This window comes from Juglans regia, chromosome 13 (genome assembly GCF_001411555.2).
Source record: "Juglans regia cultivar Chandler chromosome 13, Walnut 2.0, whole genome shotgun sequence".
Lineage (NCBI taxonomy): Eukaryota > Viridiplantae > Streptophyta > Magnoliopsida > Fagales > Juglandaceae > Juglans > Juglans regia.
Genome location: NC_049913.1, coordinates 9,087,747 through 9,100,495, shown reverse-complemented (window position 1 = coordinate 9,100,495; position 12,749 = coordinate 9,087,747). Strand labels below are relative to the sequence as shown.

At 35.5% G+C, this 12,749-nt stretch overlaps 2 protein-coding genes across 2 annotated transcripts; one reads left to right on the top strand and one right to left on the bottom strand.

The window, feature by feature from the left end:
- Positions 1 to 1,114: 1,114 nt before the first annotated feature.
- LOC109003186 (molybdenum cofactor sulfurase-like) lies at positions 1,115 to 2,920 on the top strand. Its single transcript, XM_018981220.2, has 3 exons — positions 1,115 to 1,475; positions 1,560 to 1,640; positions 1,733 to 2,920. The coding sequence occupies exons 1-3, from the start codon at positions 1,425 to 1,427 to the stop codon at positions 2,651 to 2,653; spliced, it is 1,053 nt and encodes a 350-aa protein (XP_018836765.1). The 5' UTR covers positions 1,115 to 1,424; the 3' UTR covers positions 2,654 to 2,920.
- Positions 2,921 to 10,273: 7,353 nt separating this feature from the next.
- On the bottom strand, positions 10,274 to 11,487 carry LOC109003188 (probable methyltransferase At1g27930). Its single transcript, XM_018981222.2, has one exon. The coding sequence runs from the start codon at positions 11,256 to 11,258 to the stop codon at positions 10,398 to 10,400; it is 861 nt and encodes a 286-aa protein (XP_018836767.1). The 5' UTR covers positions 11,259 to 11,487; the 3' UTR covers positions 10,274 to 10,397.
- Between the last annotated feature and the right edge of the window lie 1,262 nt (positions 11,488 to 12,749).

The window sequence follows — 12,749 nt, the reverse complement described above, 5'->3', positions numbered from 1 at the left end:
ACATAAAAGCAATCTCATAAATTAACGTGGTTTGATATAATTTGTCAGATTATAAAGTTACTTTTATTATAAAATAGATTTAACGGATTAGATAAAATTACATCAATTTATGAGATTATTTTTATATAATTACTTTATAACTGTAGCATTAAAACACACACATATATATAGTTATTTCCCTCTTATTATTTAATAGGAAAAAACTATTTGTCTTTTAAAGTTGTACCGCTCAAATGTATCACTTGACAAAAAAAAAAAATTTGCTTAGTAATTAAGAAAGTGATTTTAAGTGTATTGATATATTTTTTTATTTTTTAAAAATATTTAAATATATTAAAAAAATATAAAAAAAAATTAACTAGGACGTTTGGATTCGAAGATGACTTGAGATGAGCTGAGATGAGTTGAGATGAGCTGAGATGACTTGCGAATCCAAACGTAGTGATTAATATATTTAGGTTTGGGGTCTAATCAATGGTTAATTATATTATATTGAATGAACATTTGTGTTGGCAGTCAAACATGACTCTCCATGACCAGCCTTCAGGACAAAATGATTCCCATTCCCACAAATTTTATTCCCCAACTGATCCCACCTAAGCCAAACCTCGACTTTGGTTTTTTGCAGACCTTTTGTATTTCAAACGTCAAATGTTGTAGCAGTCACCATCTCTTCAGCATTTTCTATTCCCCCTGATGACTAACATAGCATCAGAAAACGTAATCGAAAATAGTAATCGTCTTGTTGCCATTCATATAGCTTTTGAATATCTCTGCAACTTGGATTGATCTTGAAGGAGCCTAACCGGAATATATTATAATAATTAATATTGCAGTAAATTATCAGCCAAGTGCTCATTTTAAGCACATAAACAATAGCACCTTCAAAATATATATATATATATATATATATATATATACATATTTCCTGGCTTCATCTGGTCTCATTAGGAATAGTAATATTCCAGTCAAATAAGTTTTAAAAATGGGATTTTGGGGTCGATATTATCAGTGGAAAGCGATGAGAGGTTCTGCACACCAATCATGGCTCTGTAATCTGTACCAAATATGTTTTTCTAGTAGTAATGCGGCTTCATGTGATTCAAAGTCAATGAATTAGCTCACTTTTAGAAATCTAATTTCTTTATCTTTTCTATCTTTTTTTCTTTCTTTTTGTGCATCATTTGTAGGATGCATTGTACATTTCCATCTTGTGGGTCTTTGCTGTCATCAGTTGCTTTTTAAGTTCTTTTCATGCTTCAATTAATAATCCATTAATTGAGCAACCCCTTCTTCATGTGACGTTGGTCTTTCTTTACATCAATCTTTGTGGCTTTCTCCCATTTATTTCTTATTTGTCTCCTGGTTTTAAGTGTTCATGCCTATAGTTTGGCTTGACTTCTAAGAAGCCGTGAGAAGACAACATGGGAAGGAACGTGGAAGAAAAGGTCATTCTTGATGGAGAGTCTAATAAGGTACTTATTTCCCACTTCTGTTCCTACCTTTGTCAGTGTTGTTTCAGTTTTTATGAGATAATTTCCCACTTTGTTGATGCTTAGGATGTGGTACTAGAACATGAACTCGAGGAATCTCTTTTGGCCAAATCACAAACTAGCAGGCCAAGCAGTATGGTTTTCAAGGCAAGTTCATTTGCTTGTACTACTAATGATTTATTTGCTGTGTCCTCCTTCCAAATAAGATATAATTTGATCCAACTTTATTTTGAAAACAGAAATCACATAGTGTGATACCTGCTCACTTGGTTGCCGAAGCCATTTCCACTCTGCATGGCCTCGACCTGAGGTGGTCAGGCCCGATAACGCCGAGTGAGATGCAATATGTTCAGCAGTATGTGTTTGCAAAGTACCCTCAATATTGCAATGGTCTTGTGGAAGAGGACACCAACAAAATTGATCACCTCGATAATCTCTCTATTAAGGAGGCATCTTCAGAGACCGGCCTACCAGACGAAAAACGTAAGTCCCCCAAGAGTCTTTGCACTAGTATTCTCTCCGACCTCGACAAAACCCTGTTGCACCCATCTAGACTTCTTGATATCCTCACGAAGAAATCTTCTTTTCAAGGGAGTTTCATTTCAATCCCGGAAATCCAGGCTAGGAACCGAGCCTTGGATCATTGTGGACTATCAGAGAAGGACTACTTGGTTCTTTTCATGCCCAACTACAAGGATGCTATGATGATGATTGGGGAGAGCTATCCCTTCTTCAGGGGCAATTTCTACATGACCATTATCAGTGAGGAGTTGGATCGCATAAGGGAATTCGCTGCTCAAAAAGAATCAAAGGTGGTTGCAGCACCAGAAACTTGGTTGGACTTGAGGATCAAAGGGTCACAGTTAAGCCAGTACTTCAGGAGGAAGTGTAAGCACATTCCAAAGGGACTTTTCTCTTACCCAGTCTATTTGAGTGGGACCAGGTACTCTCTGCATTGGATCTCAGAGGCACACCGGAACTCATGGCATGTTCTGCTTGACGCAACAGGCCTGGTTTTTGGCGAGGAGCGGCTGGCCCTTGCACTGCACCGGCCTGACTTTGTGTTGTGTTTACTTGATAACAAACACGGTCAGCCTTCCAAGATTACTAGCCTCCTGATCAGGAAAAAGTCATTTGATACTATGGCATCCTTGGCCTAGTTTCCTAACTAATTAGCAGGGCTTGTACTTGATAATTAAGGATGTGAGTCTAGAACAGCTTCACCCCTTGTACCTTTTATGCACCATGTTTTGTATTCCCTTTTGTTCCTGACAGATCCATAGAATAATAGCCCTTCAAGTTTTCCCACCACAACCTTGAGAACCCTGGTGCTCTAACTGGACGGTATCAAAGGTTTTCATTGTTTATGCCTCTTAAACAATGTTTATTTAAGAAGCTATAGCCCATCTGACATTTATTTTGATTCTTGAAGTTCTGATATATTCTAAGAAGGAAAGATCGTCTTCATGTGAAAATTGCAACTCAATGGGGTTGATTTCAGCATGCTCCTGGTCAGATTATCCGGGCCGGGGCACGCCTATGACAAAACCAATGCAGAAGTCCTGTGACTATGAGGCAGGTAAAAGGAAATTGATGGAACTAATTATTATATAACAACTTGACTAAATAATCTGCGTTTTGAAACAAGACTTCTAATGCACCAATTAGCGTACATTTGTATGTTTATGCATACGAATGTCATATAGTGGTGTTAACCGTAATTTTCACACTTGGCAGAAAAGTACTGAGCTAACAGACTTCTTGTCAGTCGTGATTCAAGAACGGCTTCTTTCGAGGCTTCTACATCTTAGAAGAGTTCTATACAATATGACTTAAAAAGAATACTGTGTACATAGTTACGAATTTATAACATGAAATCAATATCTAATGTAAATAAATCCATCAATAAAGTGTATAGACTTAGGTTACATTTGGATACCTAAGTGATCTGAAATATTTTCGTACGTTAGACTATACTCAGCATACAAACGTGCACAAGCATGCCCATCTAAAGTTATCTCAAGCGGGTCGTGCAGTTTTATCACTACAACAACAAACCAATCATTAATGGGATCCATTACTTTTTTAATTTTTCATAAAAAGTTAAACATATCTCAATTTGATTCATATATCCGAATACATCTCAAATATATCTCAATGAGACCCACACTCCTACACAAAACTCACTCAAACATCTTAACTCACTACTATTCATAATTATTCTCAAATGATTTGAGATAATCTTAGCATCCAAATGAATTATGTCTTTATAACAATTAAATCATGATCGTTGTATAAATTAAAACACTTGGGATTCCTTACTGATTTACCAACCCCCCTAAAAATACACACTATAAAGATAAATAGTAATTGTCAATAATAACTGTCAATTTCACTAAACTACACAAATTTTTGTATCAGCTCAAACTTTTGGCTAAGTAATGACTGATGATTGAGTTTTGTTATTTATCATCCTCATACGTCACACTTATTTTTATTTTTATTTTTTATTTTTGTTTTATTATATCTAAACTAATTAAGTTTTTCTATTCGTCATTTATACATCACACATTTGGTGGTAAGAGAAAAAAATTTAAAAATTATGTGGTGTATAATATGAGATTATGCATAGAATTTTTCATCGGCCTAATGGCATTTGCCCCTCCTCTCTGATGAAAAAACAAACCCATGGAATTAATGATTTTTCTTTGTAATTTTAGGAATCAACACTTCTGGTTTAGGATCACTTGATATGAGTCTTTTGAGAACCCAATGAAGCAGTACCAAATAGAATACAATAATATATAGGAATGAGAACGCTAGATAAGTAGATGCATATATTAAAAATATAAGAAGTGTTACAGATATAAAGAGATTTTTTAAAAATAAACTTATAAATTGACATAATTTTATATAATACATTAGATATATTTTATAATAAAAATAATTTTACAATCTAACGTACCAACTATATCACTAAATTATATTAATTTATAAATTTACTTTTGTAAATGTGCTACAATATTTCTCTAAAAATATTCGCACCTAAAAGTAGTTTGTACTTTAAAAACTTGAAAAATAGTCTTTGTATTGCAATGGCCTCAATACCAGAGTTTTAAATACCGTGCGTACTAGCTAATATGGACAGTATTTACCGTGTCGGGAGAATGATCGGTATAGGAAATGTATGTATTTTGTACCAGATCAAATACTAGTCGTACTGGCGCGTTTTGATCAATACTAGCCAGTTTCTGGTGTACGGCCGAAATTATTGGATTTTTATATCTTCACTGTATTTTTGTAATATTCACTATAATTCTCAAATCTGAAGACTATTTTCTTAAATTTTTTTAATCCCCTTTTCTTGAGGATTGAAAATCAAATCCATAGTCCTCTTTTCGTGATGAAGATGAGTGATTTTTTTTTTTAATAGTTAGATTGAGAACTTATAAGTATTATTGAATTTTATAAATATGTATTTTAACTTTTTAAGACTTCCATTAATGTTATTTTGAAATACAATTTATACATATATAATTAACTTATTTATATATAAATTATCCCAAAACGATATCAATATCAAAATATTTCATTCTTATACCTTAACTGAAACGGTATTATCTTTCCCAAATACTCGAGCCTTCTCCAACGGGAAAAAGCAAATAATCCAAACCTCCAGACTATGAAATTTGGCTGATATAATATACAGAAGATAATTGTGTAACACACCTCTATCACTTAAAAGAAAAATACACAAAAATAACTCACTTCGAGAGGAGCACCTCCATTGAAGAAAGGAAGAAGATGATAAAAGGTAGAAAATAGAATATTCATTAACTTTCTCGATGATCAAACCTTAGAGCCATTGGCTCATACATAAAGGAGATGAACCTTACATGGGCCTAGGCTAACACTAAAAACATACAGGTAATTAAAACAAAGGCCCAAGGCCCACTAGCTATCTTGTAGTCCAAATAGATGCTGAATTGAAATTGTATATGAAACTGGCCCAAGGCCCATAGCCCATGTCCTTCAATTTTCGGGGACTGTGACAAACCATCCCCCATAGAAGCACCTTGTCCACAAGGTGCGGTTTGGCTGCCATGCTTATTTTGTAACTGTAAATTATTAACTTCTAGCTCATCATCAGTGATCCAATCAAAATTTCCATCTTTAACATCATGTCCTGCAAGGTCCATGCAAATAGCCTTGAAAGAAACAACGTATAGGGAGGACATTTGGACAAAAACCTCTTTTGCAGACTCATCCTTGCCATCTTCCACAAACTTGGCAGCCGTATCTGCTTCTTGAAGCCTTCCAACATCATTTGCTAACAAATTCTCAACTTCCTTCAGAATTGTCTCAACTACAGCTGCAATTTTCATGGAAATTGTAGATAAAACCATCTCTATTCCAATTCTCTCAAAGCCTGGCACAACCTTTTTGTTCATAGTAGCCCCTTGCTTGGTAAAGAAATTTGATGAATGTGCAAACAAAATAGCATATGCCAAGCTTGTCACCCTCACTAGAGCAAGCCTAAGAACTGCTTTTGCCTCCTCAATTATTTTAAATTCACTCTCCAAGTATTCCAACAACATATTATCAAAATCGTCTCCTCCCAAGAATGTGTCTCCATTTATTGCTTTCACCTCGTCATCAGGAGCTATAACGACATTAAGTAGAAAAAAATCAAGCAGTTGATGGGCAATTTTCGTATCTCCTAAAACTTGCAAATGTAAGAGTACTTTCCCTCCACTAGAGATTACCAGATCTTCTTTATATGGCAAGTTTACTTGACGAAGCAACCACTGCCCCCCAAGTCTGGTTATCATAGTCTCAGCCAACATAAGAGCCTCCGGCCTCTCTGCAGGTGCAACACGACTATGTAGGATGGCCGCAATACCATCATGCATATAATATGACTAACATCCATTTGGCATTACACGAAGGGCATCATATAGTGGTGCCAAAATATTTCAATGAGATGATGGTACAAAGTAGGTTGGGCAATTGAAATTTCAAGGAATTCTGCAATACTGCAAATGACCTCGCCATTGTTGACACAATCATCGAGAGCTCAAATAAGTAGTCATTAGCAATGACATCCAAAGACAGCTTGTTTAGTATCAACATCACCAGTTTTGTAGCTATCTCCATTAGATGAGAATCGTCTAAAAAAGTAGATATTTGAGAAGCCAACACTTTCATGCCTCTAGATTCATACAATGTCAAGGCTCCATCTTCAGAAGCAATTGATACTAGGTAGAGAAATTCATAGCATTCTTCAAGCACAGATAAGCCTGAATCCTTCGAAATTATCTCTAGTATCAGCGGAATCTTTAAATTTATATCTTCGAAAAAAGCTTGGTTCAGCAATTGAGTTTCCCCCATATCTTTCCCCTTTCCTCTATCAAAGGGCTATAAAACAACCCTTAGTGGCAATATATCAAGCAAAAGATGAGCGGAAATCTTCTTATCTCTCATAATCACCTCAATGTTTGTTTTCTTCTCATAATCAAGCGTAGCTCTAGCATGCATAAGCTCCTGGTGCATGCCATCAATCTCTGCTCTTAAAAGAGAACTATGTTGATTATCAGCTTTCAATCTTGAAGTGTCCTATGTGAGGATCTGAACTTGCACTGCACGAATGTCGAAAATAATTAGGTTCATGCGATGAAGCTCTTCCTTGGCAGCGCCAACCTCTCGATGCAGAGTCCTACGATCTTCAACTAGCCTCTTATTGTCGCCTAAGAGCCTCTGAATCTCAACTGGCTGCATTTCAAGCTCTTCCTCCAGCAAAGCAGGATGAGGAGGATGCCTAAGCATCGGAGGACCTCACATGAAAGGCCCTTCAGGATAACCATGCCTATCATCGAAGGCTTCATGGGGACCACGAATTTGCCCTACCATATCAACGTACCCTCTCAGGTTTGTCTCCTTCTCAAAATTTTGTGGGTCGTAATCTGAAGTGGGTTCCATTTTCTTGATTTTCCTCGACACATATTCTCTCAATATTTCGCACCACTGCAATTCCATCATCCGGTGCCTCAATATGTCATCCCAGCAATTACTCATCCAGATGGAGGCAAGAGAAGTTATTGCAGCCAGATCTTCCAAACCAGCGTTTGCCATTTTCATTTTCATCCAGGTGAAGCGATGAGGCTTTTCTCCTATTTCATTACCAACAACTTTGAATACATGGCTCTGTTTCTCACCCATGCGGAATTTGAAAGTAAGAAAGGGTGAATCTAGAAATTTTTCACGTAACAACATCATTTTTGTGTGGGTCTGTTGATGTACAGCCACCCGCGATTCCCCCTATAGGTTGTGTTGTAGCTAGGGTTTGGAGTTTGTTTGGGTTACTAGGCGAGTGGATGACATTCCATGGAGGGTGCCAAACCAAGCGTGGTCCTTCGTTTGGGATTCCTTCTACGGGGAAGATTTGATCGGTAGTAGCAGATATTCTGGTGAGGCTCGTATATGAAGGAGTGTTGATTTCAACACTATCATGCTGCCCTACGTTCACACAAGAGCTGATTTCTAGCTTGAACATTAGGTCTCTTGCCTTGGTCTCCTCTCGATGAGCACCGATTTCTTCCCCCTTTACTGTCGTTAATAATTCTTCCTCTGCAGCTTGGTCATGAGACTCCACTAAGGATTTCAAAGAACTACTGAAAATCGAGAGACAAGGAACGTTCTCCCCCTTCAATCAGACCTCGTTTTTGTCTTCCTTCACTGCTGATTTTTGTATTTCCTCTGTTGAATCAGTAGTTGCTTCCCATTGTTCTAATTTTTTGTTTGAGCTAAATTCTTCACTCCATGTATCCAGAAAGAGACACCCATTGTCAAATATCGTAGTCTCCATCAACGTAACCTCATTTTCCACAACAACCTCTCCATCTGTTATTGTTTGTTGCTCTAACGGATAAATATTTCTTCCATACGCATATTCGATGTTCAGCTTCACGTAGTAAATGGTGAAGGAAGGTTCAACCAAAGTTTTTAAATTTTGTTCGTTTGAACATTTCACTGTAAGAACTCTTTCTCCAAAATTTCTATAGGATTCATCATTGAGGGCACGATGATAATTCTGAATACATATTTGGAGTTCTCCATTACTCAAGTCCATGGCAAGATCGTGAGCTCTAGATATCACTTGTAACACACCTCTATCATTTGAAAGAAAAATACATAAAAATAACTCACTTCGAGGAGAGCACCTCCATTGAAGAAATGAAAAAGATGATAAAAGGTAGAAAACAGAATATTCAATAACTTTCTCGATGATCAAACCTTAGAGTCATTAGCTCATACATAAAGGAGATGAACCTTACATGGGCCTAGGCTAACACTAAAAACATACAGGTAAATAAAACAAAGGCCCAAGGCCCAAGGCCCACTAGCCATCTTGTAGTCCAAATAGATCCTAAATTGAAATTGTATATGAAACTAGTCCAAGGCTCATAGCCCATGTCATTCAATATTCGGGGACTGTGACAAATTGTCAACCATAAAATAATTTTTTGTCGTCTTTTTGTTGCAAGATAAATCAAGCTTCACCTTGCAGGGTTGGATCTCACGTCATGGATTAAGGCCCATCCGGGTAGGTTGATAAATATGTAATTTTGAACCAAGATCTGGTTTGGTTTGACAAACATTTCCAATCATCTCATTTTATTTTATTTTATTTTAATATTTAAACATCATAAATATTTTTTAATTTTAAACTTTTAATTTTTTTAACTAATCATTAATTAATCATTATAATTTTTTCAAATATTAAAGAAAATAATTGTATTTTTTTAAATTTTAAAATAAAAATTATATAAAAAAATTATATTTTAATCTTCTTTTAATTTTATAATTTTTTTATTCATTTTTTTCTTTTAACTTTTTAAAACTTCATAAAAATTTTAACTTAAATTATTTTATTATTATTTATAAAATTTTAGTCTCATCAATATAACCCAACGAGACATTAGGCCCAATGGATGAATCTCTCGAAATGTCCATTGACAAGTCAGACCGACTTTATATAAGGAAAAATATGTAATATATTCCATATCAATCTCTACACCTTTTTCACCCATCAATTATTGAATTTATTATTTTAAAAGAATAAAAATTGATTTAATACGTGATGGACAATATATAAAAATTGTCATTCATGTGCAGCACAACTGTACAAAAAATCTTGTAAATTTATAGGTAAATAGCCTAACTCGGATAGAAAAGTCCAACCTCCGCGATCCATACTGGAGAGAGACCAGAAATTAGTTTGGCATCAACACTCCTCAGAGAGACCCCAGAAATTTAAAGAAAGAATATTTGCAAGCTTTCACTTTCATCGAAATTATACCAACAAACAGCTGTCCAAGTATTGACAAAAGCTTTTATCAAAAAAAAAAAGTATTGACAAAAGCTAATAGCGAGAGAGATGGAATGCACCAGCCAAGCAATAATTTGAGACTTTTGTGGAGTGGAGACCAATTCATTCTTTAATTGCATAAACTACAAGATATATATATATATATATATTAACTTATCCCCAGCCTCACCCACCATCACTACGACAATATCCATAGAAAATCATGCACATTTCCTAAGGTATGTGTGATTTTTCTTCAAAATGTCTTTATCAGAAAGACAAAAAAAGTTCAAAATTCCGCAAACAAACCTCGTTACAGAAAACACAAGATTTTTCAAGAAAATGAAGAAAACTTGCATAGGGAAAACCCATTACCCATCAGTAGATGCTTCATTCGGATTCTCCCTTTCCGTAACATAAAATTATCACTTAATAATTAATTTCGGTAGTTATTTTTTTGTAAACTAATCATTGCCTCTCAGTTTAACAAAATAGATTGACAACAAGAAGGACCCAGGATCGTCGATCGGCCCACTCTAGCAAAAACGAACACTGTTACTGCCACCATCGCTCACTTTAGCGGCCGACGGTATTTCGAAGTGCCAGAGCCTCCCTACGGCCTTGACCAAGTTTTTCCTACACAGGAACTCCTCAGCGAACATTTTCTCCACCCTCCGATCAACATCGTGTAGAAACACGTGCGTCACACCGGATCCCTTCCTGTTCCTCGCCATTACAGCCGCTGAGAAGATCGCGCCCATCCGACCCGGCGCCTCCGCAAAGTACCCTCGCGGCGCATCGATCATGATCAAGTCCCACTCCTTCTCGTAGACCTCATCCGGCAGGTTATCCAGCGCTAACCGGCACCGGGTGTTGCCGCGTAGGACAGCATTTCGCGGCGAACACTGCGGTTCGGACCTGTGAGAGGATAGCAGGTTGTCGGCCTGTGAGAGCTGCGTGCGGTACTTGACCGTGTGGGCCCGGAGTTCAGGGGCTTCTTTGAGAACGGTCTGGACCCATTTGGGGTCCTCCTCGAGGAATAGCGTCGTGCCGCGTGGGTTAAGCGAGGTCCACATGAGTGAGTCGTGACCGAGCCCGAAGACGAGGAAGTTGCAAGGCGCGCGTGACTTGAGGACCTCAAAGGAGACGGAAATCTCCGCCAGCGACTGTTGTGGAACCACACTCGAGGTGGCGTAGTGGAGGATGGCTCGTAGCTGGGTCTCCGTGGGTGAGTAAGAGGCAACGGCGAGGCTTCTGGGGCCGCCGGTCAGCGAGCAGAGTAGGTAGTTATCTCCTGATCCGATGAAGCTGGAGATGAGCACAGCACCACCCATTAGACCGGCCAGAACCATGCCGATGAACATTATTTTTTCGGTAACTGAACGGCTTTTCTTCATTTCTTCTCGTTTCTCTCGTCAGTCCAATTTTCAAGCAGAATCTTATGTCTTAAAATTTGTAATGGGCAAAGTGAAGGTTGGGTCTTGATAGAGAGAGATAGAGATAGAGAGAAATAGGTATTTTAGGATCTAGAACTACAGGTATGAATACATCAAAGTAAGTTGTATAATATTTATGATTGTTGGAATAATTTTTTTTCTATAATATTAACTAGTTTATAAACATTAGTGACTTTTTCTAACAAGATTCAAAATTTAATAAATGCTGTGATACATACTGTACATTTATATTTCATGATAAAATTTGGCTTCGTTTTGATTGTAAGATAGTTTCTCTTATTTTAGAGTATTAATATTGGTTTGGCTAAATGCATCTTTAAAATTTAGTCAATATCACATTTTTTTATATTTATCTATTTCATTTAAATTCAATCCTCACATTAGATTAGTTATTTACTCTCTATAAAATAATAAAATATTATTAAATTAATAATTTGTTTATTTAATTTATTTGTATCACATTTTATAATTCTACCAATTTAATATTAATAATAATTATATTCTAATTAAATTAATATTTAAAAAATCATATTTTCAATGGTCATTTAATACTAATAACCAAAAATTGAGATTAAACTTATCCAAATTTCTATCTAAATTTCTTATTCATTAACCATATTTTCAATGGAGTGAGAAATTATTATTTTAACTTTTGATGAATCAATTTGGTTCTTCAAATTTGTCTAATCACTATAGCAGAAATTCAAATTATTTTAGAGATGCACAATCCAATGTGGGGTCTTTTTAGAGCATTTTCATTGGATTGGCTAAATTCATCTTCAAAATTTAGCCAATATCACATTTTTTTGCATTTGCCTATTCCATTTAAATTCAATCTCCATATTGGATTAGCCATTTACTCTCTATATAATAATAAAATATTATTAAATTAATAATTTTTTTATTTAATTTATTTGTATCACATTTTATAATTCTACCAATTTAATATTAACAATAATTATATTCTAATTAAATTAATATTAAAAAAATCATATTTTCAAATTTTATTTAATGCTAATAAAATAAAATTGAGATTAAACTTAATTGGAGTGAGAAATTATTATTTTAATGTTTGGTGAACCAATTGTGGTTATCTATATTTGGTCAATCACTGTAGCAGAAATTTAAATTATTTTGGAGATGGCCAATCCAATGTAGAATCTTTTTGGTACAAATTATCTAAATTTTAGCTAATCTCCTCATTTGGCCAAGCCAATGAGGATGCTCTGTACAACTTATTTAAATTTTGGTCAATCTTCAACTTTGCCCAAGCCAATGCTAGTGCTCTTATCACATCTCATCTTAATATTCAAATACCACAAATATAAATATAAACATTTTAATTTTAAATTTTCAACTTTTCAACTTTTCAACTTTTCAACTTTTTCATCTAATCATTATCTAATTATTATAACTTTTAACTTCTAAACA